At 49.3% G+C, this 27760-nt stretch overlaps 1 protein-coding gene, 1 long non-coding RNA gene and 1 other non-coding gene across 4 annotated transcripts; 1 reads left to right on the top strand and 2 right to left on the bottom strand.

Annotated features, from left to right (window-relative positions):
- Positions 1–847: 847 nt before the first annotated feature.
- On the bottom strand, positions 848–5873 carry MYC (MYC proto-oncogene, bHLH transcription factor). 2 transcript variants are annotated; one of them, XM_019459856.2, is made up of 3 exons: positions 5411–5873; positions 3022–3790; positions 848–1930 (listed from the first exon to the last, which is right to left on the bottom strand). In XM_019459856.2, exons 2-3 carry the CDS (start codon positions 3776–3778, stop codon positions 1368–1370), a joined length of 1320 nt encoding a protein of 439 aa, XP_019315401.1. In that variant the 5' UTR covers positions 3779–3790; positions 5411–5873; the 3' UTR covers positions 848–1367. The 2 variants fall into 2 exon arrangements, with proteins under 2 accessions (XP_019315401.1, XP_019315402.1); XM_019459857.2 differs by having other exon boundaries at positions 3022–3787.
- A 5393-nt stretch (positions 5874–11266) lies between these two features.
- Positions 11267–26495, top strand: LOC109273137 (uncharacterized). Its single transcript, XR_002082838.2, has 3 exons — positions 11267–11872; positions 12676–12877; positions 26208–26495. It is a non-coding gene; the product is annotated as an uncharacterized LOC109273137 (long non-coding RNA).
- LOC128775391 (U6 spliceosomal RNA) lies at positions 24061–24167 on the bottom strand. Its single transcript, XR_008420115.1, has one exon. It is a non-coding gene; the product is annotated as a U6 spliceosomal RNA (small nuclear RNA).
- Positions 26496–27760: the final 1265 nt, after the last annotated feature.

Genomic DNA, 27760 nt, shown 5'->3' with positions numbered 1-27760 from the left:
GTGCTCTTTGGGCACATGGAGGAGTCTTTCTGTGCCTCAGTTCCCCCTTCTACCATAAGGAAGTCAACATTGGGCTGATTCCCGTCATGGGCTGCTGTGCAATTATTGTAAGGAAAATGCTTATAAGAATGCCTGGCACATTAAGTAGGTTAGTATGGTGATTACTCTAGTCAGTCCATCAGGCCCCAAGCCAAAAGCATTCTTGACCCCGGCACTTTAGACACAGGATGAGCTAAGGCATGATAGTGAAGTGTTGTTTTTCAAAAAATGGGCGGGGGTGGGGGTGGCGGTGACCTGGATTCAGTGTTTTACAGCGTGGCCCGTGGCTGCAGAGAAATTACAAAACCCCTCTACGCCCCTACATTTCATTGTTTGTAAAATAGGGTTAATAACTTGCCTCCCTCACCTAGCATAGTAGGCAAGCAGGGGGCTGGTTCCTACCGTCTGGGTTTGAATGTAGCCTGGGAGTGGCATGGGTTAACCAAATGAAGTTTCTTCATCTTCCTCCCACCCCCCCTCCCCCCAAACCTTACCCCCTTTGTATACTTAACTTATCTTTAACCTCTGGCATCCCTTTGCCTTCTCACCAGCTTACTGCCTGTTCATTCTTCCAAGTAGCAACTCTGGCCCCTATCACAGATCTCCAGGAAGCATCTCATAACCCTCAGAATTTAAAAGACCTTAAGGACCCAGACCCATTTGAACAAAGCAAAGCCCTTGCCCTTTCAATAACTTCTTTCTCCATCTTTGTAAACTCATTCCCTTGAGGGCCAAATTCTGTTAATTGGAATTGATGAAAAGAGAATGAAAAAAAAAAAAAAGGCAAGAAAAACAAAACACTCACAACTTAAGATTTGGCTCAATTATATATTTGCCACGTATTTTATTTTTTCTAAAAACAATAGAAAAAATCAACTTTAAAAAGGAAAATGTACTTAAATAAAAAAAATTATGGTTTATAATACATGGTTTGAATTCTTGTATAACTGCTATAAACGTTTTATTAAAGTTATTTACATTTAATGGCCATATTTACACAGGAAAACGGGGTAAACTTGACACATTTTTTAAAAACAATTCTTAAATACAAATCTGTTAAAGGAAAACAAACAAACAAAAAGATGGCAAGCATAAAAAAATGTTCTTTTATGCCCAAAATTCCATTTGAGGCAGTTTACATTATGGCTAAACCTTTCAATCCTAAGACCCAGCCAAGGTTGTGAGGTTGCACTTGACCATGCATTTGAAACAAGTTCAGATATGAGGAGTTGCTACAGTTCTGTGAGAAGGAAGCTTTTTCCTTACTTTCCCTTAGTAACAAGTGAGAATTCACGAGCAACTCCAGTTCCTCCCTCTAATAGGTGGACTTATGCACAAGAGTTCCTTAGCTGTTCAAGTTTGTGTTTCAACTGTTCTCGTCGCTTCCTCAACAGGTCCTTTTCCGAAATGAGCTTTTGCTCCCCTGCTTGGACGGACAGGATGTACGCGGTGGCTTTTTTAAGGATAACCACCTTGGGGGCCTTTTCGTTGTTTTCCAACTCTGGGATCTGGTCGCGCAGGGCAAAAAAGCTCCGTTTCAGCTCGTTTCTCCTCTGGCGTTCCAAGACGTTGTGCGTCCGCCTCTTGTCGTTCTCCTCCGTGTCCGAAGACCTGGGGCTGATACATTTGCGGTTGTTGCTGATCTGTTTCAGGACTCTGCCACTGTCCAACTTAGCCCTCTTGGCGGCTGGGTAGTCCTTCCTAGTGGAGGGGGGCGCTGCGTAATTGTGCTGATGGGTGGGCACGTGGCATCTCTTAAGGACCAGCGGGCTGTGAGGAGGTTTGCTGTGGCCTCCGGCAGAGGGTGACCCCGATTCCGACCTTTTGGCAGGGGGCTGCCTTTTCTCCACAGAAACGACATCAATTTCTTCTTCTTCCTCTTGTTCTTCCTCTTTAAGAAAGGAAAAAGAAAACGCGCGGGTTAGCGACGTGTCCTCACAGCAATCAAGGACCAGATTAAGTTAATGCTATGCAAATATAAGGCGTTATCTTGTGAGAAAGGGCCCTGGCACAAAGTCATCCCGGGAGAACAAATTAGCCAATCAACCCAGCTCTTCTCGCAATGAAGGCAGAGTCAGAAAGGGAGAATGACAGCTGGGTTTACGGCACAGATGAGAAAATTACAATTTACCAGGATAAGACATCGATGCCAATTCTTACCTAAGACTTAATGAGGCTTTGGACACACCCAAAGCAAAGCACATTCCCAAGCACCTCCTCTTTTTAAGGGACTTTACCAAGAACCCTTCAGGTGTTGCAAATGATAGAGTCTCTTGGTATGACTTTAGCAACTCCCTATTTTACTGGAAGGGCAAAAAGGAAAAAAGATTCTTGTGGCTTTGCCAAAAGTTCTAGGGGTGGGGGGGGGGGGGAGGAAAAAAGCCCAATTTTGGCAAGGATTTGCTTTTAAGTGTTCCAAACAGGCTGACCAGATCCCAGGCTCTTCAGCCCACCTAAAGCCACTGTCACTAGGTCACAGCGCCTGGGAGGCAGGCCGCTCTGCCTCTGTCCACTGCCCATCTTCATTTTTTTGTGGATCCTAGTCCAGGAAAACCCAAGAACTACTCAGAAGGGACGAGGGAAGCCATCCCTCCGCTCTCAGAGATCAATCCCCTCCTCTCCCGCTTCTGGCACACCCCCACCGCGGGGGCAATTAAAATGCTGAAGAAAACTAAGAGGGAGTGGATTGAGTTGCAAGATAAGCCAGAAGATTGAAAAACCCCAAAGAAATTCCTAAGGGGAGGGAGGGAGAGGAGGGGGCCGGCCACTGGGGCGGTCTTAGGAGAGGGGATGGGAGGAAACCCTAAAGCCCAGGGTTCCGGGATGAGCTCCCAGACCCTTCCAGATCTACCATTTCCCTTCCCGAATAGAAGAAAAGAGAAAAGCCGGGGTCGGCAGAAGCGGCCAGTGGAATGAGCTGCCGAGGAGAACAGGAAGGGTACCCAGCCGCCCCTCGGACGGGCCGGGAGGGGCCCAGCTTACCAGAGTCGCTGCTGGTGGTGGGCGGTGTCTCCTCGTGGAGCGCCAGGGGCTCGGGGCTGGCCCGCGGGGAGGACTCCGCCGAGGAGAGCAGAGAGTCCGAGGACGGAGAGAAGGCGGCGGAGTCGGGGGAGGCGCAGGGCTTGGGCGAGCTGCTGTCGTTGAGCGGGTAGGGGAAGACCACGGAGGGGTCGATGCACTCGGAGGCGGCGGCGCTCAGGTCCTGCAGGTACAAGCTGGAGGTGGGGCAGCCGCCGGGCCCGCGGGCGGGGCTCGGGCTGCCGCTGTCTTTGCGCGCAGCCTGGTAGGAGGCCAGCTTCTCCGAGACGAGCTTGGCGGCGGCCGAGAAGCCGCTCCACATGCAGTCCTGGATGATGATGTTTTTGATGAAGGTCTCGTCGTCCGGGTCGCAGATGAAGCTCTGATTCACCATGTCTCCTCCCAGCAGCTCGGTCACCATCTCCAACTGGTCGGCCGTGGAAAAGCTGCCGCCGCCGCCGTCGTCGTCCCCCCGGGGGGAGAAGGACGCGAAGGCGACGTAGGAGGGCGAGCAGAGCCCCGAGCGGCGGCTCGGGGACAGCGGCGGGGTGGGCAGCAGCTCGAATTTCTTCCAGATATCCTCGCTGGGCGCCGGCGGCTGCAGCTCGCTCTGCTGCTGCTGCTGGTAGAAGTTCTCCTCCTCGTCGCAGTAGAAATAGGGCTGCACCGAGTCGTAGTCGAGGTCATAGTTCCTGTTGGCGAAGCTGACGTTGAGGGGCATCGCGGCAGCCTGCTGAAGGGGGCACACAAAGGGGGGGGAGGTCTTGAGCGAAGGGGGGTCTGGGGTGGGTGCCGCAGCCCCCGCGCAGCGCGCGCCCGGATGCCGAGCCGCTCCCCTTCCAGCGCGAGCCCCAGCCGGGGCCAGCGGCGGCGAAGGGCACCCCTCCCACCCCGTCCAGGTGGCCCCCTGCTATCTGGGACGCACACTCGGTGAGCCAGCCGCGGGGCGCCGGCGGAGCTCGCGTCCGCGGGGAGCCCGCGCCGCCGCCGCCGCCGCCGAGCAATCGGAATCGGCTCTGGCCTCCTTAAGCGGCCAGAGGAGGCGGCGGCCGGGAACACAATCCGCCAAACCCGAAGGCGCAAAGTTTTGCGCCACCTGAAGGAGGAGGCGGGAGGCGCCGCGGCGGGAGCGGCTGCGCGTGCCCCCTCCCGCGCCGGGCCCCTCCGCGCCGCGCCCGTTCCCACTCGCGCCCTCGCAGCGCTCCTTCCCCAGCCGGCGCCGCCGCCCCTCCCAGCACCCCCGCCCCGCCGTCCCTCCGTCCCCACTCCCAGCGCGTCCCCCTTCCTTCCTCGGCCGGCTTCTCTCCGCGTCTCTCGCCGGCTGGTGGGGCGAGCCTAGCCGCCGGCCGTAACAGTCCCCCCCCCATAAATAAAAGGGGGTGTTAGATAATAACCGGGGCACCTCCCTTCAACACCCAGCACGGCGACGCAACTGCGCCAGAGCCCCTGCTGCGGTTCCGCGCCCGGAGCCGGGCGTCTTCCCCTCACCCGCCGAGGGTAGCAGCTGTTCTGGGAAAGCCCCGAGCCCCGCTCCCTGCCTTCCCTCCGCCACCTCAGGGGCGCGGGGACACCAGAGGGGGCGAGGGAGGTGGGTGCGGAGATCTGCCCTCGTTTCCCCCGAGTCCACGATTCCGGGAGAATCGGACCCATCCCTGCCCAGCGTCCCTTTTCCCTGCTCCCCGAGCCTCCCCAACACCAAGTCCGAACCAGCACCCCGGTAGACCAAGATCCCTAATTTTATTATTCTTTTAAAAAGCCAAATGCCAACTTCTTAAAAGGAGCAGGGGGCGAATGGTGAACGCCGCGGAGATCCGCGGGCGGGACGCGCCGCAGTGTCTGTCTCCGGCTGTCAGAAATGCGGTAAGCCGAAATTTAAATGCCTTTTCCGAGACGCGTAAAAGTCAGCGGCGGCGGAGCTCTCCGGCTCCCACACGCAATTTGTAATTCTTACTCCCAGGAGCTCGGGATGTACAGGGAGGGCTCTCTGCCCACCGCGAAGCGCGGCACTCCCTCCCCCCCCCCCCCCGCTCCAAAAAATCAAAAGCAATTAATGCAATAAAGCAGGAATGTCCAACCGGTCGAGAGCAGCGTCAGTATACATGAGCAAAAATCTCTAAAGACGAGTTTCAAAAACGCACCGGTTTTCCCTCCCATCCTGACAAGCCACTCTACCCCATCCAGTTCTGGGTCGTCCTCACCCCACCCCGGAGCTACCACAACTACTCTGAGAAAAAGTGTCAATAGCGCAGGAATGGCAGAAAAGACCCCCGATTGGGGCATTCGACTTCGACTCGTCGCGGCATTAAAGCGGTGGGGCAAATAAATGAGAAGACAAATAGATCCGGGTGCTTACCGGGTTTTCCACTATCCGAAGGAAATCCAGCGTCCGAAAAGCGGCGAGGAGCGCCCTTTAAGAGGAGCGGGTCCCGGGCAGCGTAGGGGAGCAGTGTTTCCCCAAATAGGCGGACCGGAGAGTCGCGTTCAGGCTCGGGTGTTGTAAGTTCCAGGGAACAGTGTCCGCCCGCCGCAACCGGCAAAGTTTCGCGGGTGCGGCGGGGGGTTGCGCACCGCTGGCAGGGGGCGGCGGGCAGGGTGGGGTGGGCCGGAGGCGAAGCACCCTTTCACTCCGGATCTCCCTTCCCCGGGCGCCCGGAGCGCGACTCGGCTCGCTCGCCTCGCTCTGCTCTTCTACCCAGGCGGGCGCGCCCGCTCGCTCCCTCTGCCTCTTGCTAGGATTACTACAGAGAGTCAGATAAAGCCCCAACAACCGGCTTTTATACAGAGCTAGGCACGATCCCTCCCCTCTGTTCTCTTTTTCCCGCCAAGCCCCTGAATAGCCCTGCCCTTCCCGAGGCCGGCAGGGAGCCAGGCGGCAGCCGGGGCGCGACGCCGGCGGCGGCAGCTGCGGCGGGGAGAGCGCAGCTCGGGGGTCCTCGACCGCGCAGACCCTCGCATATAAAGGGCCGGTGGGCGGGGATTCGCGAGAGAGGATCTTTTTTCTCTCTCCCCCGCCCTCCGCTTTGGGAGCCGGGGAGGGGCGCTTCTGCGGAGGACTGGCTGGGCTGGGGTTGGGGGGGGAGGTTGGGGAGGAGACTCGGCCCTTTCTGCCTGGCACTCCAGTGCGCCGAGCGATCGGATGTAAACAGTCAGAGCGCCGCATGAATTAACTGCGCGCGCCTACCATTTTCTTTTGCTCCCGCTCAAACCCGCTGCCTTTCTCCGCTGCTCCTCCGGCGCAGCGCGCGGCTGGACAAACCGCATACTTGTCTCGCGTGCTTAAATCATCGCAGGCGGAACAGCTGAGCCTTCAACACGGAACACACCGTGTACCCACCGCCACGCCATGCACGTCCCGGGTGGACGGGCGCCTCCCGAAGGCTGGGGAAAGGGCAGCGTTTGGAAAATAAATCCCGCGAAGACGAGGGAAGAAGGGGTATTTATGGGCGCGCGCTCCGAGGGTGTGGGGTGTTAGTGTCGACGGGCACAAATAATAAGAGGTGTAAGGAGGAAAAGGATGCCTGGAATCTGAAAATAACTCAGCAGCCCACTGCCACGTCTACTTGGGAGATTGCGTTATGAATAAACACCCATTGCATTTGTCGGGGGTGTTGTGCCTTATATGTGTACAGTTATCGATCGCGATTGGATACCTCCCACTCCGAATGAATCCCCCAATTTGCTGTCAAAGCAGCAGGCACACACCCCCCCCCCCAGCCCCCGCCCCGCCCACGCAGACCTACAGTGGGCTCGGCAGGAGCCGGCTTTTCCCCTAGGACGCGCTAATCCCTGAGATCTTTTCTGCGTGTTCCGGAACTGGGGTCTGGGCGGAGCGAGGTTGCGGGTGCGCGCGACTCGGGACCCTCCCTAGTCCTCTCCCCGCGGGTCTGCACCCGCAACACGCCCACCCCCCAACCCCCACGCCTCTCTCTCCGAGTTCCCAATTCCGCAGCCAGCTTTCAGAAAAGAGGCAAATCCTCTTTGCGCCCCGTGGCGCCGGTTTGCACCAGTCTGGGGTTCCCATGTTTGGGGGAAATCAAAGGCGCCAGACGGGAGAATTTTGGGGAGGGGGGCGCAAGCCTCGGGAATAGAGTTCCCAGAAAGGGGAGAGGAGGCGAGCTTGAGTACCCTGCCCTGAGAGTTTGCAGAGACCCTGGTGAAGAAGACCGTTAACTCTTTCCTCCTCGGGCAAATCGGACACTTAACTTCCTTCATGGGTTTTCTTTCTCCTTGATTATTGGAATCGAGATCCTGCACACACACACACACACACACACACACACAAAGCATCGATTCTGATCAAAGTAGAGGAGTCAAATATTACTTCCGTGCTTTTTTAGTGGGTCTTAGGCCAATTAAAAATTGGCAAATTTCAAGCATTAATTTCCTAGTTCACTGACTCTAAATTTTTTTTTAGCACCACAGTGAAAGTGCTTATGTATAATCCGCGTACATCTATGAACATTTCTTGTACACATCAACCCAGAATGTTGCTGAATAGGACATGACTTATTCGCTTCCTAAATTAATCTATATTCAATATCTACCGCCAATTCCTTCGGGATTTGCTACTTTGCATTACACTAGGGCATTAAAAACAAAGGCAACTTCCCAACCGTGGTCCCTCATCCAAAAGCATTTTAAGTAAACTTTTCCTCCCCTCCTCCCCCCCCCCCCCATTCCAAACAGAAGAAAAATCGGGGAGAGGGGAGGAGGAGATCTTGCATAGCGTGTTTGTGTTTGAGGTAAATTATTACCCGTTGAGTTTGCAGCGCAGCTTTCAATTGTTAAATGAGTAGGAACTTCCTCCAAACGGAGCGCACAGCGCAGTACGGCTTTAAGGGTTGCAAATTACTCCGGCCTCCCGGCCTTTGCCGCAAACTCGGAGACCGACCAATCCCTGGTCAAGGTTTTGCTGCAAAGCGTCTTTCCCCCGCCCCCTCCCCAAACTGCACCCGCGCTCGGGTTTGCGAAAGTAAAGTAAGTGTGCCCTCTACTGGCAGCCGAGATCGCCGTGTCCGAATGCCAACCGAGGCAAGGAAGTGGGTGGGGGCAGGGGCGTCCGGAGCGCGGGGTTTCCTTCGGGGCAAAGGACGGGGCGGCTCCTGAAAAAGAATTTTCAGCCCCGTCCTTACCGACTCCCGGCGGATTGCATAGGAGAGGAAGGGAGGGGAATTGCTGGAAGGAAAAGTGGTTCAGAGGCAGCTCTTCAACCGCATAAGCAGTGGTGAAAACAAATCCATCACTACTTAGTGACAATGAGTAGCACCCTATGGAGAACCGAAGCTATTTGTTGAAAACGCGTACAGACACGAAAAAAATGTCCAACGAAACTCTGAAGTAGCGAAACCAGCTTCAGCCCGCACATCTTAGAAACCCATCATCTCCTAACCACCAAGTTTTCAACCAAGACATTGGATTTATGGGGGAAGGCGAGGCGCAGTGGAAGGGGAGGGGTATTTGGGTTTTTATTATATATATATTAAAAAACCCTTTTCTTTTTCTTCAAAAATAGGGCTGGTGAACACTAGCCAGATTTTTGATAGTGATGGGGGAGGGGCATTTGGGATTCCTCTGGAGAAAAGTATAAAAGAACATTTTGATAAAAAGTTTTCATCCGCAAACAACCGGGCAGCAAAGGCTGTAGCGAATGTGAAGGAAATTTACACTGTATGCTTCGTGTGGGTGAACATTTCAAGTAGTTTTTTTCTGACAGTGTCTGACCATCTAGGTATATCCTCAGGAAATTTGGCAACAGGAGATCCTTCCTGGAAGAGGCCTCTTAGGGTGGTTTCCCAGGAATCTGGCACTTTGGGCTTTGCTCTGCGGGAGGCTAACTGACTACACCCCACAGGACACACACAAACAAAAGCAACAAAACACAAAACCAACCATCCAACCCATCAGAGAACAACAGCAAAAGTAGGTTTAGCTGGAACTCAAGAGGGTAGTTTTCGAGAGCTGTTAAAGGTGGCAAATGTCCCTATCTTTTCTTTAATCAAAATATATTTATTATTGTTTTTCAGGAATGGAGTTTAGTAATTCATCACTTACATGTAACACCCAGTGTTCATCCCAAGGAGGGTCTTCCTTAGTGCCCCTCACCCCTTTAGCCCTTCTCCCCACGCGACACCCCACCAGCAACCCTCTGTTTGTTCTCTGCACTTAGGAATCTCTTATGGTTTGTCTCCCTCTCTCTTTTTATATTACTTCTGCTTCCCTTCCCTTATGTTCATCTGTTCTGTGTCTTAAATTCCACAGATGAGTGAAATCAGAATATGCCCTGTCTTCATGTATGACTACTGAACTCTGCCAGCCTCATGTGGGACGGTCGAGGATGTGTGCACCCCAGGCAGATACGTGGCTTGTGGGTTCGGGACTCAACCTCACTCTCCCCCAGACTGGTGATACCACCTGGGGTGTTACTTTCAAGTAACAGCTTGGAGTTGTTTTGTGCCTCCAAACAAAGTAGGGGCCATCCCATTTTACAGCCAAGGAAATGGAAAAATCAGGTCTCAGCCAGGTTCAGGGACTTTACCGTGTTTCAGTAATTAAGAACCACTTGATCTAGAGTAGACATTTGCTGGATTGAAAAGGGCTGGGGAGATTAAAGCAAATGGTATCTTTGGAGATGACCAAAGTGATTCATGCTCATTGTGAAAGAAAAATTGTAAAATAGAAAAATAAAGGAATAAGAGAACCAAAAGTTTGTAATCCTCATCACCCAGAGATAGCTGTTGGGGTTTATCTTTTTTTTTTTTTTTTTTAACATGTATGGATTATTTTTGAGAGATAAAGCACGAGCAGGGGAGAGTCAGAGAGATGCTCTGAGCTGTCAGCACAGAGTCCTATGTGGGGCTCAAACTCATGAACAGCGAGATCATGACCTGAGCTGAAGTCGGACCGTTAATTGACTGAGCCACCCAGCCACCCCTGTTGGGGTTTATCTTTTCAGGACACTTTTTAAGGGACAACTTTGGTCTTTCTCCTTCCTTTCGTAAGTTAGGAGAAGGTGTCTATTGACCAGGCGTTCCTGGTTTGCTGGTCTAGGGACACTCTGAGGCTGTGTCTCTCCTTTTTTCGGGTGTTGCTAGGTTTCTAAGAAGAAGTAGGTCTCCAGATGGGCAGCTTTGTTATCACCCACAGGGTTGGGACTGCGGGGAAACAGTTCGGTAAGAGTGCCTCCTGGAAGAGAACACCGTGTCACTGCAGAGAACGTTCTTTCCTCCAGGATGGCACAAATAAGAACCATTTATTCTCACAATTGCATATTCTCACAATGACTTTGTGAGTGCCACTTTCATGGTTAGGAAAAAAGAAAGAGGGGCAGAAAGAATGAGCCGTTTGACCCAACTTTCTCCATCCTTTCCAGAGACATGAAAGGAGAGATTCAGAATGTGTGACTTGTAGAATATCACACCAGTCCCCACCTCCCTTCTTCTTTGAATATCTCTTCCCCCACCCCTCAAAAATTTTCCTACCGAGGGAGTTGATCTTTGACAGTTAAGAGAAGTGACTAATACAGACAGAAACGGGACCCCGCTGATCCAACCAGTTCCAATTTAGGAGTGAGACATAAAGCCCCTCAGGATGGCTGGGTTGTAATTTCCAAACCCCTTGAAGTCATGTGGGGCCTGTTGAGGAGGGAGGAGAGAGGGGAAAATGACCAATATGTATCTCCAGCAGAAAGATCGTTTTGCAAGAAGGGCCATGAGGTTCAAACCCAAGCCGGCCAGGGACCGTTAAAGGAAGGGGGGAGTCTTACTGGCATTTTCCTGACAACCATGTAAGAGGAACTCAGGGAGGCTCTTCAGCAGACGAGTCAATGAAATCCAGCCAATCATTAATTCACAGGTATGGTAACGAAAAAGGCACTGAAGAAAGTCTCTGTGCTTTTTAAAAAAATGCATGTTTTTTTAAAATGTTGTCTCCCTCTCCCCACCTTTATATAAAGCAACTGAGAAAGAAAAACAAAATAGACGTTTTTAACTTCAAACCCTAGAGCCTACATTTCCTGTGTCGTGTTGAGTACATTTGGTTGCTCTCTTACGCACTGACTTCAGATCCTGGCGGAGGGTCCTGGGTTGGACCCAGTAAACCCTAGTCTCGTCTCCAGCTTGGCATTCTTTTACCCCTCAGTCCTCCGTGAGCCTGCCTCCTTTGTAGCTGCTGGAGGAGACAAATGGTTCCTTTGTTTCGTCTCTTCAAAGGCTCCGTTTATTGTTCTGTAAGTGCTAACTCCCAGCCAATCTCAGAAGTTTCCACACTTTGGCGCTCACTTGGCCTGTCTTTGCTATGGTCCTTTTGGGCGACATCTGTCCCCAGGATGGACCCTAGCGGGGTTGGAGGTGGAGGTGACTGCAAAGGAGACTCTCCCGGGGGAGATTTTTGCTGTTTAATCTCTGACCTTCCTCTGGAAGCCAGTGGGAATGGGAGCCTGCTCCTCTGGTGGGCTTGCAGAAGTCCCAGACCCAGGCTTCTGACTTTCTGTAGGTAGCTCACCTTTGTTCTTCGTTTTAGATTGTCTGTTCTTTCTGTAACTCCTTTCAAGTGGACTTGGTTACAGAAGAAGCTTTCTTTTTTCTTTCTTTTCATTTTTTCAACAATTTGATTTATTTTGAGAGAGAGAGATAGTGAGTGGGGGAAGGGCAGAGAAAGGGAGACAGAATCCCACGCAGGCTCCATGAGATGTCAACGCAGAGCCTGATGTGGGGCTCGAACTCACAAACCCGGAGATCATGACCTGAGCCGAAATCAAGAGTTGGAGGCTTAACCGACCGAGCCACCGGGGCACCCCACCGAAGGAGCTTTCTTGAAGGTACCTAGTGACCTCTGATCACCAAAGCCAATGACCTCTTTCCCATTTCCCTTCTTGACTTTGCTACTCTCTCTACAGGGGAACTGATGGCTTTTGGAAATGATTGCTCTTTTGAGTCTCATAAAATGATGGCTCTTAACTGGAGGTGATTTTGCCCCCCCCCCCCAAGGGGATCTTTGGCAAAGTCTGGTGACAGTCTGAGTTGTTACAAAGGGGTGGGGCTATGGCAGAATGTCCTGGGGTGCCCAGCACAGCCCCATAACGGAAAGGTGTTGGGCCGGTGGGTCAGGTTGGGAATACCTGGTGTAGCTCCACATTCTGCTGAGGTCATTCTCACCTCACCAGTTTGGTCCCCCCTCTCCCTCACTCTTCCTCCTACACGTAGCTACGTGTAACTGCTGGAATCATCTCGCAGTGGACTCCTAATTGTTCCTACTCTCACACCCCATTTATCTTTGCACACTGATTCATTCTCTTCTTCATTTGAAAGTCTTCCGTGGCTTCCAATGGTCGAGAATGAGTCTCCATTTCTTGGACTCGGCATTCTAGGCCCACCTGCAGCTGCTCTCCACCTTCTCTTACTCTTCTTTCCACCAAGCCTGCATGTCAGAGAGACAGGTGATTTATAGTCACTCTGAGTGACAAGCCAGCCTTCCCCTCAGCACTTTTGTTCAGATAGTTCCTCTAGTCTTACTGCCTCTTCTGGATTTATCTAAGAATTACCTTCCTTTCGGGACCCAGCGAAAGCCCTATTTTCTCTGTGGAGTCTCCCCTTGCTACCCAAGCCCATGACCATCTTACAGGATCATCAAAGTTTGGAGCTGGAAGCAGTGTTGGAGAACATCTAGTTAAGTGCTTTGGAAACACACATGTTTGCTCTCAGAGTGGGTTCAAGGGGATGCCTGGCTAATACGGACTCGCTGTGGCCTTTTCTAGCCATCAGAGAAGGGCATCCTCTTCTCCTCTACAAGACTGCAAATGTCACAAGTCGGCAGTCAAGTCTGGGTGAGTGATTAGTTAATCCTGTTACAGAGAACGGATGCATGTTCACACGCCCCTGGGTGAGAAATCTAACGGGTGGACTTTTCCAATTACTTTTTGGCTACGTAAGAATCTAGTATATGAGGAGATGCTGTGGAATCAGCTTGCCCCGGGGGCCCATTCTGTCATGACCACTTGCTAAATCTGGCGCATCACATGACCTCCCTGAACCCTATTTTCCTCATCTGTAAAATCGGACTGCCGTCACTGTCGCACCTATCTTATTGAAGATGTTGTAAGAAGGAGATAATGAGATAGTGCATTTCATACAGAGCCTTGTGCCTGGCCCTCACTTCGTGAGTGTTAGCCGTTGTTGGTATGGATCCTTGACTTAGCAGAAAATTATTTATTGAGCTATTTTAAGTTTAATCTATCACTATTTCACGGTGCTCTACAGAGGATTGCGTAACATCTATATCCTCTGTCACTTCATCCAGCATGAAGAATGGTGGACTGATACAAGCTTGTCGTTGGACAGATGAAAAAGTGAGGTCTGGCATCACAAAGAGATGACCTAATGTTTGCTGACTAATTCCTAACCCACCCCTCTCCTGACTCCGACTGCTATGGGACTTACTATTCCAGGCATATGCCATTTTATAGACCTGTTCATCCAGAGAGAGAAAATGCTGGAAGCAGAATTATGTGTTGTTCCTAGTTAAGACAAACCAAGGCATTGTGTTAGAATTGCCGTCCTTTGACTGAATCCATGTGCCGTCCAGGGGCTGACCACCAGGGAGTGGTCCTGGAAGGTCCAGAGCACAAGGGACTACCTTGGTCCCTGGCTACACGAGGCTTGTGCTGAAATCGGCATCTGCCTTCATGCCCTGGTGAGCTGGCCTGGACACTGGAAAAACTTTTTCTTCAAAGCACAGATGAACGTCCAGATTTGGAAACTCTGACTTCTAGCCCACGTTTCTCCCTATCAGATTTTAGTTCATGGGTTGCTAACTCAGATGCTTACAGGGGCTGGCAGGGAATGTAAAAGGGGAATGCTATAGGGAGTGGTGGGGGGTCTGTACCAAACTGGAGAACGTTTGCCCATGCGGGCCCGGCAGCTGCTTCCAATTTCTCAGGTAGAGGTAGAAATTCGGGTTTTAAAATGGTGGCAACTAATTTTAAAAATTATATGTAGAGGGGCGCTTGGGTGGCTCAGTTGGTTAAGTGTCCGACTTCGGCTCAGGTCATGATCTCGCGGTATGTGAGTTCGAGCCCCGCATCGGGCTCTGTGCTGACTGCTCAGAGCCTGGAGCCCGTTTCAGATTCTGTGTCTCCCTCTCTCTCTGACCCTCCCCCGTTCATGCTCTGTCTCTCTCTGTCTCAAAAATAAATAAATGTTAAAAAAAAAATTAAAAAAAAAAAATTATATGTAGAAACAAAACATGTCGGTGAGAGAGATTCAGCTCTCGGGCTGCCAGTCTGAGGTCTCTGCTTTTAGGGAATCCAGCTGATGGGTACTCTTGCAGGAGATTTTCCTGATGATTTCCCCCTTCCCTTGAGAGTCTTGACTGGTCCCTCATTCTTTTGTGATAGGAAATCTAACAGTGTACTGCTTTGGTGGGTTTTCACATCTGACTCCTTGAGCAGAAGCTTCTGGGGTCGGGACAGATTGTGCCTTATTCACGTGTGCATCTGCCGAGGAAGTCAACACGTTGCACAACTCTGGGGCCGCCATTCACAGAGCATGTGGTCCTCAGGGTCTGCCTAGCACAGTGCCTGGTGCACGGTGGGCCCTGGGGCAAACAGAAAGAGCTTCCAAAGGAGGCATACCCAGCCCAGCCCAGTTTGTTTTGGAAGTGTGGATGACCGCTTGTCTTTCTTTTTTTAAAAAATTGATTTATTATTTATTTTGAGAGAGAGAGAGAGAGAACTGGCACGAGTGGAGGAGGGGGCAGAGAGCGAGGGAGAGGGAGAATTCCAAGCGGGCTCTGCACCGTCAGGGCAAAGCCCAACTAGGGGCTCAGTCTCGCGAATCATGAGATCAGGACCTGAGTCGAAATGAAAAGCTGGACACGCTTAACCCACTGTGCCCCCCAGGTGCTCCCAGACCGGTTCTAATCAAAAGAGAGAGAGGAGCTTTGAGAATTCTTCCTTGCTTCGGCTCCCCTGATCTGTGGGTCTCGTTCACGTGTCCTTGACGACAGGGGAGATCCGAGATGCTTGGGGCGAGGGGGATGGAGATAGGAGCCGGTCCAGAGCCAGGCCCAGTAGATTGGACTCCCTGACCAAAAACCAGAAGCAATAAAATAAAAACCAAACAAGGGTTCATAACAGCTTTAAACATCACCGCTTGCGGGGCCCTTTCCTCATAAGTTTACAAACCCACCGAGGGGAAAATCCTCCCAGAATTGACGAGAGGAGGGAGGTGCCGGTGTGGGAATATGGCGCGATCGGTGCCAGGTCAGGAGAAGCTCACGACGTCAGAGTTTTCCCGTGGAAAGTGATGACCCTTTACAGGGTCATAAAATCAGTGTAATTCGTGGTGGTCGACATTTTTCACAGAAATGCATTAGCAGAGAACGTATCAAAGCCATCGAAGACTATTGCTAAGTACGGTTTTATCTTCTTCTCTGTGTTTCTGGGTCTCTCTGTCTCTGTCTCTCTCTCTCTGTGTCGACTTGGCCGTGGTGCAAACTGCATCATCTCTAGCTGCGAGTGAACAGTGTCAGACAGCCACTGTAAGACGTCCTTAAATCTCCACAGTAGCCCTACGAAGTGTGTGGAGGAGTATTCCATTTTGCAGATGGGAAGTGGGAGGTGTTTCAAAGACTTGCTCGGATCCACACAGCGAGTGGCAGAGACGGGATCCAGCGTCAAGTCCTTCTGATGCCACAGCCTCCCCCGTATCTGCTCTGCTATCACGTGCCGGCGGCCCTGGGACCGGGGGCTTGCTATTTCTCGGCGGCTGCTGCTGCTGCTGAGGGCAGGTTTCCTTTGGAAAATGCTGGAGGACTCGAGGAGAGCACTTACCTCTCAGTGCCGCCCCTTCCCTGGTGCCTAGGGCCAGAGACATATGGGCGTCAAGGAGAACATTAGTGTTAGGACGATGAATACATATAAATGGACGAGTCCTTGCCCTCCAAAGAGCTTGGTAAAGAACACACTCTCTCTCTCTCTCTCTCTCTCTCTGCCTGGAAAGTTTTGTAAGGCAGCTTAGCAACATTTTCACTTGTGCAGTAGACTTGTGTTGGTGAGGCGACGAGGGCAGAGGAAGAGGCAGGGGTGGTGGACGGAGGAGAGAACCCAGCCTGGCGATCCTAGAACCCTGGCGGTCCTGCGGGTCAGGTGAAAATTCTGGCCCTGGGTTGGGATGCGGCGCCTTGGAAAAATTCCTTCGCCGGGATGAGCCTCCGTGTCTCTGGTCTCTGTAGAAAGTGGTGACAACGGTAACTGCCCCGTGGGGTTAAATGGGAGCACACGCCCTCAGAAACCATGGCTGCTTTGTGGTTAACTTAGCGGTATCCTCGTCTGGGAGCTTCCAGCGTCTTCATTTTCTCCGACTGGAATGCGGTCCCCTACCTCAGGGGCTGATTCGAGGGTTCGGGGCGAGAATGCACGGTAGGTTCCAAGCCGTGTGCCTTAGCTGGCACGTTGGGGGACGTCCACCTGCCGTGGGTCTTATTACTGGGAGCGAAGCACGGGCCGGTGACTCTGCCCGTCACTTTCTGCTCGCACAGCCGGGTGGTCACTGCACCCAGCCTCCGGGCCGCGAGGTAAGGCGGACTCCTGTCTGTGCCCCTCAGTTCAAACGCACGGTCCAAACCCCATCAGTGCCTTTGGAAACCCTTGCTGCTGTCTGTGGGCCATCTTGGCATTATCACGGTCATTTTCGTCTCCGGGGGGAGGAGTGGGGGCAGGGCGTAGATGTTGGGAACTGGCCAGGGAACTTCACAGGCCCCACAAAGAATTTTTTTTTTTTTTAAGTGTTGATTTGGTAAGAGGCAGAGGGGAATTCCGTGGATAAATAATAATTTATGCAAGGGAGGCCATCTGCTTCCCTGTTGAAGCATGAGTGCATAATTGCAGGCTCATTTCCCTTCCCATTGCTTGCCCTTTACCTTTCAACCCCTTAAATAATTATATTGACACCTCCCCAGCTGACTGGGTTGGGGGGGGGGGAGAGGCGTGGGGTGCCCAGCTTGGATGCTGGCTATAGACGGTTTGCCATAAAACTGAAATAATTAATTTTAATGCATTAGAGGATTAAACACTAAATAAGAACATATTGAAGTTCTGGAGGGTATATCTGAATGTTGTGCTGGAAATTAATAAAAACTGGCTTCACTGGAGACATTCAATTGTAAATTAAATTTCGTCTTTGAACAAAGACTCTGTTATAGGGCTCTCTAATTAGATTAGGAATCAAAACCGGTGTTCCCCAAGCCCTCTCCACGCCACCCTGCGCTTACCCTGGCTTCTACGAGAATGTTTTGGGACTCTGGATTTATGTACGAATTCTTCTGTCTCTCCTTGCAGCTTGGGTGAATTCTGGCAGAGGCGGGGAGGGGTTAACCTGGTTTTGCGGGGGTGGGGGGGTGGTGGTGAGGTGCAGGCTCAGGGGTCATTTTGGGAGTCGTGCTGAAGCGCTTCCAGCCGAGAGAGCAAAACGGCTTGAGGACCGACGCTTGCCTGCTGATATAGAGGCGCCCGGGGGGCTCAGTTGGTTGGGCATCCGACTCTTGATTTTGGCGCAGGTCGTGATCTCTTTACAGTCGTGGAATCGGGCTCCGTGCTGAGCGTGGAACCTGCTTGGGATTCTGTCCCTTCCTCTCCCTCTGCCCCTCCTCTCCTCCTCCTCAAAAAAAAGTCCACATTTTATCATTGTTTTGCTATGGTAAAGAACACTGATAGGAACATCTTGGGGCATACAGCTTTTATCTACAGGATCATTTCCTTAGGGTAGAGTCTTAGAAGTAGAAATATCGAGTTGGATGTGTTTCTAAAGGCCCTTGATATATATTGCTAAAGCACTTGCAGAAAGGTATCGAGGTGATTGAGACTGCCTTAAATATGTATGACAGTGTTAGCACTGGGTTTATTATCTTTCTAAAAAGTCCTTTGCTTTAATCTGCATTTTGTTGATTAACAGTGAGAACAAATCTAATAATTATATAAACAACGGAAGCACATCTTAATTGATATGCCAATTAAAAAAATAGATACGACATTATTGGTGTGTTTTCCTGAAGGAGCCCCCCCCCCCCCCAAAAGACTGAATGAGAGCATTTGTTGGTGAGGATAAGAGGACGAAGTGGCCCGAACAGCCTCAATAAAACTGCTGATAGTGGGATTTGCAGATAAGGCAGAAGGACATATGGCTGGACCATTTCTCTGTAGCTTATTCTTTGTGCCTTATCAGCGTAGAGGCCTGCTCCCCTGCAAATGAGCTACACCTGGCAGTGCAATAAAAAGATGTGTGCGGAGCAGGTGGACAGAGGGAGCTGCGGGAGACAGCTCCCAGCGCGTAGGGCAGGATTGAAGGTACAGAACGTTGTGACTGGAGAAGGCTTAGCCAACACCGGGAATTGACGTGTCTTTAAACATTTTAGTCTAGTTTCACTGCCCAGTGGAGTATTTTATTTTATTATTTTATTTTACTGTTTAAACTGTTAAAACACGTTTATTTATTTTTGGGAGAGAGAGCGCGGGCGCGCACGCGCGCACGCAGGTGGGGGAGGGGCAGAGCGAGAGGGAGAGAGAGAATCCCAAGCAGGCTCTGCACTGTTGGTGCAGAGCCTGATGTGGGGCTTGAACTCACGAACCCGTGAACCTGAGCAGACATCAAGGGTGGGGCGCTTAACCCGCTGAGCCACCCAGGGGAACCTGCAATATTTTATTTCCGAGCGAAGTCGGACCTTGTCTCCAGATGAGGTACGAGTGTGATCCCAGGGACACGCTCCAGGATGGAGAGATTTTCGTCCTGCGACTTTCCTCCGAGCACTCAGGTGTATCGATCCGAGTCCAGAGTGCCAACTGTCGCACGATGGAACCCACTCGCTCAGGTGTATTTATCATTCCGTCCTCACAGCAACCCAATCAGAAGGCTATACCGTTCTTATTTACATCCTGCACAGGAGGTAACCGCAGCACGAGGAGGTTAAATAATGTGTCTGCAATCAGTGAGTAAACAGGAGAGCGGAGATTCAAACCGAGGCAGTCTGAAGAGGGCAGGAGAGAGACTTTGAAACTGGAGAGCACAGACTATGATTAGGCGGATAGTCACTGGGAAAATGCAGTCCATTAGGGTAGATGTCCTGACTTAAAAAAAAAAAAAAATCTGAATTTTCAGCGAAAATGATATCAGCCAACCTTGGCTTCCTGAAAGATATCAATGAAATCACGTGGGTGAAGTGAGCACGAGACAGAGATGTCAGGGAGGGTCAGTAGAGCCTCTTGTAGCCATCTGAGGGTCGGAACCGGAAGAAATAAGTGGAACATTCCTATTCACAGTCCATTCACTTCCTACTCACGAAGCAGGAAGTGGACAGAGAACAGATGCCCTGAAGTTCAAGTCCTGCTGTCCATGCTCTGCAATCCAAATGGCTCAAACACTCTGAGCCTCAGTCCTCTCATCTTTAAAATGGGCGTAATAATGGCACCAACCTCACCAGGTTCTTGGGAATAAATGAGACCATGCGCCTAATTTGCTGCTTTTGTCTGGCATGTCACATGTGCTCAGCAAATACTCGCGGTTAATGGGCAGTTATTCTTGCTTTCAGGAAGGGTCTGGTTAGCCTCACCTGTGTACTCCCCTGGGTTAGTGGAAATGTCTTGGGTGACCCAGGAAAGGAATGAGACAGAGTCCTGAGGCCAAAGATTTTAGCTACAAATTCCCTCGCCTTGATAAGTGTTGATGGGTAAGAATTGTTGAGAGGCAGGACTTCATAACTTATCTAAATGTAAAGGTGGATCAGGACGAAGGGAGTGGACACAAGGTCCACTCAGAAAATAGACTCAGAAGCACCTAGAAGTAAGGCCTTTTTTGACATGGGTTGTGAGTTGTGTTCCTTTTATTTATTTATTTATTTTACACTTATTTATTTTTGGGAGACGGAGAACAAGCAGGGGAGGAACAGAGAGATGGAGGAGACACAGAATCCGAAGCAGGCTCCAGGCTCTGAGCTGTCAGCACAGAGCCGGATGCGGGGCTTGAACTCACGGACGGTGAGATCATGACCTGAGCCGAAGTCGGACGCTTAACCGACTGAGCCACCCAGGCGCCCCGAGTTGTGTTCCTTTTAGCTGACCAGGATGAGCCAAAGAAAACAAAAGGGGAAAATGTAGCACTTCTCCGTTACTTAGGATCAAAATAGGGGTCTCTGGAATGCTGGGCTGGCTCAGTTGGTAGAGTGTGTGACTCTTGGCCCTGGGGTTGTAAGTTTGAGCTCCGCTTTGTGGGTAGATAGTCCTTAAAAAAAAAAAATGAAACCTTTAAAACAAAAACAAAACACAGATCTCTGATATGGAAAGCAACATTCAGCCCTTGCCTCTGGAAAATCAACTAAATCTAAGTTGAATGAGTTAGAAAGAATTCTGGCCATAAAACAAGGTGCTTGAATCCACAGATCACCTTTTGTGAATAAATCATCTAAATATTACATCAGAGCTCGAACAAAAGTTCTGTGTCTCTAAAGTGACACTTTTTTTTTTTTTTTAAGAGAGAGAGAGAAAGAGAGAAAGAGAACCTGAGCAGGAGAGGGGCAAAGGTGGGGGGAAGAGAGAGAATCTTAAGCAGGGTCCATGATGTGGGGCTCGATCCCACGACCCTGGGATCATGACCTAAACTGAAATCAAGAGTCAGACACTGAACCGATTTAGCCACCCAGTCGTCCTCACTCTATTATTAAAAAAAAAAAAAAAGGAACAGTGAAAGGAGACCACGGAGACAATCAGAATCCTTTTAAATTCCAAATAAGGCACTTAACTAAGTAACATTTTAAAAAAACCAAACACTGGGCTTTGGAACTAGACTCATCATATAAACAGCTATCATTCATGCAGCATGTGCCATGTTCTAAATTCTACATCTAAAGCTTGATGCACCATGATTTCATTTTATTAACATTTTTTTAAAAATTAAAAAATATTTTTTAATGTTTATTTATTTTTGAGAGAGAGAGAGAGAGACAGAGCGCAAGAGGGGGAGGGGCAGAGAGAGAAGGAGACACAGAATCCAAAGCAGGCTCCAGGCTCTGAGCTGTCAGCACAGAGCCTGATGTGGGTCTCGAACTGAAATGATGACCTGAGCTGAAGTCGGATGCTTCACCGATTGAGCTACCCAGACACCCCTTATTAACATTTTTTTTTATTAAAAAAATATTTTTAAAGAATTTATTTTTTTAGAGCAATTTAATGTTCACAGCATAATTGAGGAGATGGTATTTCCCATAGATTCCCTGCCCCACACATGCACAGCCTCCCCCTATTATCTACAACACTCACTGGATGGTCCACTTTCCACCGAAGATGAACCCACATTGACACATTATGATCCACTGAAGTTCAGTTTACCTGAGAGTTCACTCTTGGCATTATAGTTTCTAGGGTTTGGACAAATTTATAGTGACATGTATTCATCATTATGGTATCATCCATTTTTTTTTTTAACGCCCTAAACATTCTGTTCAATCTATTCATCCTTCTCTCACCTCCTACCCCTGTCCAGAACCACTGATATTTTTACTGTCTGCACAGTTTTGCTTTTCCCAGAATGGCAAAGAGTTGAAATCACACAGCATGTAGCCTTTTCAAATTGGTTTCTTTCACTTAGTAACATGCACGGAAGGTTTCTCAATGTCTTTTCATGCCTTGATAGCTCATTTCGTTTCAGCCCTGAGTAATATTCCATTGTGTGGATGTCCCATGCTATCTACCCACTTACTTACAGGACATCTTGGTTGCTTCCAAGTTTTGGCAACTATGAATAGAGCTGCTATAAAAATCTCTGTGTAGGTTTTTGTGTGGACACAAAAATTTTCAGTTGTTTTGGATAAATATCAAGGAGCCTGATTACTATTGTTTCATTTCAAGTTTTCCAGCAGCCCTTGTGGTATGATCATCCTCATCCACATTTTACAGATGAGAAAACTAGGCTCAGAGAGTCATGATTTACCTAAAGACACACGGTCAGACTAGATCAGACGGGGTCCTTGTTGCTGATGTGATGCACTAGGAGTCAGAAGGCGGTCTTGCTCCCAGTTTTGCCCAGACACCTGGATACCCTCAATCTGCTAACTCAGCCTCTCCTCTGTAAAACAATGATTTGTGTTCCATGGCTTCACAGTGTCCTCGTCAAATGCAATCCTGGGCAGAAAACCACTTTGGATTTCTCGTGTTTCCAGTTAGCGCTGGGGACAAGTCACCGTGTCTCTGGGCTTCACGGTCACATCTGCTCAGTGAAAGCTTTGGACTCCTCTCCGGTTCTGGAAGTGTAGGATTTTGCATCTTCACACCTCTCTTGGTGCCTCAGTGGTGATTTGGAGACCCTGGCTCTCAGGTGGAGGGATGGGAAGCTGGGAATGCTTCTAGTTGAGCCTTGGGGTTGAATAACGGTAATTTTGAAGTCTCATTATCTTACTCCCTGATGTTTCGCTTCTAAACAACTGTAGTTCTTGAGGGCGGGTGTTGGGTTAGCAGTGTTGGAAGTAGTTCCACTGGGGAAGGTGAAGGGTATGCGGGGTCTTTAATTCAGAATCGTGGTGACCAGATGCTGCTCAGAGTTGGTCTCCAGGGTGCCCCAGCCTCAAGCAAGGACCATACGGTGTTTGGAATTGAGCGTGATATTAAGTGGGGGCTGGGTGTTGGAGGAGAACATAGCAAGGGGTAGGGATAATACCCTGCAGTTGCCAGCTTGGTTGTAATCTCCGTGCTCTCACCCCACAGCTCTGTGACCCCAAGCTCTCCACGCCTGGCTTTCCATAAAGCAAGGATGGTAACACCCTCCTAACTGGTGTCTTAAGAAAGAAAAGACGTGGGAAGCCCCGTCTGGTGCCTAGTGTGCCGCTGTCCAGCTCACACTCTACAGAGGATGGTCTGGTCCTTGAAGGGGCGGGAAGCTGCCCTGGTTGTGCTTTCTAACAGAGCTGTGACGCGTCACAGAGGATGGCATGAGGATGACACCTTCGTGTTTTTGTTCTCCTGCAGTGAGGTGTGGGCTGGGCAGTGGGAAGGGGGTAGCCAGGCACTGCCTTACATAAGTCCTACCCTTATAAAAATGCTCTAATGTGGTTACTCTTCTTCCCACTGATACAAGAAGACATTGAGGGGCTGGCCTTATGACCAGCTTTGGCCATCACAGCGAGATAGAGTTGTTGGCCTGCCGTTTCCAAGTCCAGGTCTCGAGGAGCTTTGTGTACTTTTCCTGCTCTTTCTTAGAAACCTGCCAGTTGCCACGAAGACAAACAAGCTGGAATGCTGGAGGGTGGGATACGAGATGGGGTAGATTCAAGGTGGCCCTGCCCCAAGCCAGCCATGTCCTAGAGGCAGAACTGTCTCATTGAGCTACAGCTGAATGCGGATGCACAAGTGAGCCCAGCCCAGACTAGAACCACCCAGCAGAGCCCCACCCAAACCTCCTACCCCACACAGTTGTGGGCTAAATGAATGGCACTCCTTTTTTTTTGGGGGGGGGGGGGTGATAGTTTCAAGTTTATGGAAGGGTTGGAAAGATAATATGTCCACCACCCAGTTTCAATTCCCCCCAGTGTTATCATCTTACACTACTGTGGTACAAGTCTCTTTGTCAAAAGTAACAAACCAGCAATGGTAATGCTACTATGAACTAACCTGAAGGCAGTATTTGGAATAACGCCATTTTTCTATTCCAGGATCCAATCCAAGACGCCAAATGCAAAGACTAAGTCTTTCCTTAGTCTCCTCTGACCTGTGAGAGCTTCTCAGTCTTCCTTGTTTTCCTGACTTTGACAGCTGTAGGTTTGCTGGTTAGGAATTCTGTAGAATGTCCTTCCACTTGGGTTTGCCTGATTTTTTTTTTTTTTTTTTTCTTTTCATGAGTAGACTGGAGTTCTCAGGTTTGGGAAAAAATACCACAGATGTGAAGTAAAATGTCCTTCTCATCACATTATACCAGGGGGAACGTGGGATCCACTTGACATCATTCGGTGATGTTAACTTTGACACTTTTTAAAAAAAGTATGGGACACTTCATGAATTGGCCTGCCATCCTTGCACAGGGGCCATGCTAGTCTTCCCTGTATCGTTCCAGTTTTAGTATATGTGCTGCTGAAGTGAGCACTGCTTTGACACTTAATTAGAACAGTGTTTTCCAGGTTTCTCCCCTGTAAAGTTACTCTTTTTCTAAAGCATCTGCATTTTGGAGTGGTTTGTTTTGCAGCAGTTGATAGCTGTTACATACTGCTTCCTCACTGCATTCATGCCTCTCTGAATTTGGTTTTTCCAAGTTATTTCCCGGACTGTTTTCTGACTTTAGTCTTTTGGTCGACAATCCGTTGTCACGTGGCCTTGGACGTTGATCGTGCCGAAGCAAAGTTGTAATTTCGCTTTCGAAATTCTAAGAATCGTTCTGGGTTCTGGTCAAATGCTGCTGCCTTTGTAAACCTTCCGTGGCTCACTCTGTAAACCCTTCTAGTATTAATTCACTCATTCGTTTATTTTGTGGAGCACTGTCTACATGCCAGTGTCTCTTCTAGGCTTTGGGCCCCAGCCATGCACCAGACAATTCTCAGGAAACTCGCCAGGAGGGAGCTACACAATTAACCCAGAAGTCAAATACTTTAAAGAGAAGTGTGTAACTTTGGTTTTCTCTGATATGCATGTTCTCATGTTGGAGGCATTGAATTGTAATCTTCCTGTGCATCTCAGCTAATCAATCAGTTGATAACCAGTTCAGTAAATATTTAGTGTGCATGTACCATGAACCAGGAATTGTGATAGGTGTCTACAATGGAATATGTCATGTTGCTCTTAGAGTCACAGAACGCAGGCATTGTCTTATCCAATTCTACTGTTTTTATTTTATTTTGTTTTGTTTTGTTTAATTTAAAATTTAAAATTTTATTTTAAGTAAACTCTACACCACATGTGGGGCTCAAACTCATGACCCCAAGATCAAGGGTTGCATGCTTTATTGACTGAGCAGGCTAGGAGTCCCCAGTTCATTCTGTTGTTAAACTATGAAACAAGAACAACAGAGGGATGGCTTCCTGGGAAGATTGGGGGCTCCAATCCAGGACCAAGAAGTTCTAGCATGGAGTTGTGTCTGACTGCTCTCTTGGCTAACATAAAAGAAATGGCTGGCAGATCTCAAAGGTGAGAGCAAATTCACTATCGCAGAGTTGGGGACAGGAGGTTGGGATGTCATTTACCCAGAAACTGATCTTCCTCCAGGGTCAGAATATGAGACCAATTCATCTCCCCAGAATTGAGACTGCCCTGGAGTGAAAGCAGTACTCATCGAACTTGCCCCTTTGACTGAAGATCAGTCATCTTATCCATGTGTTTGTTGTCTGTTTTCCCTACTGGGATATAAACTTCACAGAGACTTGTCTGTCCTTTTTACTTCTATATTAATCACATAAATCAGAGCCTGATATTTAGTAGGCATAAATACCCATGGCACAATTGAGTGAATAATGATTAAAAAAAATTTTTTTTTTGAGAGAGGGCACAAGTGAGCGAGGAGCAAAGAGAAAGAGAGGGAGAAAGAGAGAGAGAAGTGGGGCCCCAGCTCACCTGATGAGGTACTCGAACTCAGGAACTGTGAGATCATGACCTGAGCCAAAGTCAGATGCTTCACTGACTGAGCCACACAGACAGCTGAGTGAATATTGATTCATGAAGGGCCATGGGGCCATGGTCAGTGACTTATATCATAGGAAAACTTGACTGTGTCCTCTTGTCCAAAATCTTATCCTTCCATGGCTCCCCATAGCTGGTAAAATAAGCCCAATACTTCAACATTTATTGGCAAGAGCTCTTTGAATTGTAAACAATAGAAACTAATATCAAATGAGCCCAATCAAACAATATACCACATATTTTATTTTATTTTTTATTTTAGAGAGAGTGAGAGAGTGCTTGTGAGCATGGGAGAGGGGGCAGAGGGAGAGAGAAAGAGAATCCTAAGCAGGCTTCACGCTCAGCTTGGAACCTGATGCAGGGCTTGATCCCATGACTCTGGGATCATGACCTGAGCCAAAATCAAGAGTTGGACACAACCAACTGAACCCCCCAGGTGCCCTTACAGCACATTTTAAGAAGCAACAACATTTATTGCTTACCCAACTGTATTTTTTGTTTTTTGTTTTTTATTTAGGTACAATTGGATCAAGGAGTTCGGTTGACACATCAAAATTGACATCTCTTCCTCTTAGATCAATTGTTTTCCCTGTTGGCTTCACTCTCAGGCAGACTCTCCCCATGTAGCAGTTCTTGGTTACATGAACGAAAACATCCCCTTCTTTTCCTTAAGCCAGTTTGAGTTGGGTTTCTGTCACTTTAAATAAAGAAAACGTCTTGACTAATACTCTCTCAACTCTTCAGAGCATGGCATGGTGTTGATAAATGGAATGAATAAAGAAATGGGACCTGAGGATGGAGACACTGAGTCTCATGATACTTCAAGCCTCTCTTGCTGATTGTCCCCCAGGAAGCTTGAGTTCAGTGACTTTTTTTTTTTTTTTTACATGTATTTATTTTGAGAGAGAGAGCACGAGAAAGAGAGCAAGCCAGGGAGGGCAGAGAGCGTGAGGGAAAGAAATCCCATCCAAGGTCTGCGCTATCAGCGGAGACCTGGACATGGGGCTCTGTTTCATGAACTGTGAGATCATGGCCTGAGCCGAGATCAAGAGTTGGATGCTTGACCGACTGAGCCACCCAGGAGCCCCGAGTTCACTGACTTTTTAACAAAAGTTCGCCTTCCTTAGGCAAATGTCGCTGAACAGTGTAGGTTCATCTGAGGGTTCTTCCTGGGGGAATCAAGATCCTGTGAGAATCCAATGTGTCTTATGTTAAACCACTGAAATTTCAAGGTTTCTTTATTACCGCGTGTTATTGGTTACTTACATGTTAAACATTCAGTTTGTTTTACAGTTGCTGAATTTAGAACATCCCTTTCATCTGAAGATAACTAGTCATGATGGGTTGAAAAGGTAGGTGTTTCCAGCTCCTCTCAAAGTGGAGGTGGCAGGGCTCACTCCATATCCTTAACTCTGTACAATGACGGCTGTGACAGTGACCTCCAGATTTCTCAGGATATCCAGAGCTTCCAGAGATCGCCATCATCACTCAGCTTTTAGATGCTGCTACTTGGCTGCGCAAAGCATCCTGCCATTGACCTGTTGCTGCTTCCGTTAGACCTGTCAGGGAATTCCGTTGTGTTCTTTTTTTGTTTTTACAGAGCTACTCAAAATTCAAGTATGATGCAAAAGAAAGGTGAGACATGTCGCAGAGGTCATTAGTGCACACGATGTCCAGGGGTTTCCGTTGTGTCCCAGCTCCCCTTGCAGGAAGGTTGGGACCCGTGATTGATTCTGGCCAATGGACTGTGAGAAGCAGGGGTCTGTGTGACTTCCACGTCCAGGCAATTAAAAGCATTGTGCCTCCCTTTTTTTCTTTCTTGTGGGGGGTGATCATGGAATCTTTATCAACATAGGGAAACCGCAGTAGGGAAGAAGCTTGGGTCTTGGAGTGACCAAAGAGAGCTTCAAAGAATTGCTTGACACGTGGTGGCCGTTGAGTAAGAATCAAACGTTTCCTGTGTGAAGTCACTGGGATTTCAGGGTTCATTTATTACTGCAGCAAATTTAGCCTATCCTGACTAATAAAACATGCATTCCTCCTCCAGTAGACTTGTAGGGTGGTTGCTGA

Source organism: Panthera pardus, unplaced genomic scaffold (genome assembly GCF_024362965.1).
Source record: "Panthera pardus isolate Hobbes unplaced genomic scaffold, ASM2436296v1 HiC_scaffold_7, whole genome shotgun sequence".
NCBI lineage: Eukaryota > Metazoa > Chordata > Mammalia > Carnivora > Felidae > Panthera > Panthera pardus.
The sequence above is the reverse complement of the archived record's forward strand: the minus strand, read 5'-3'. Positions and strand labels throughout refer to the sequence as shown.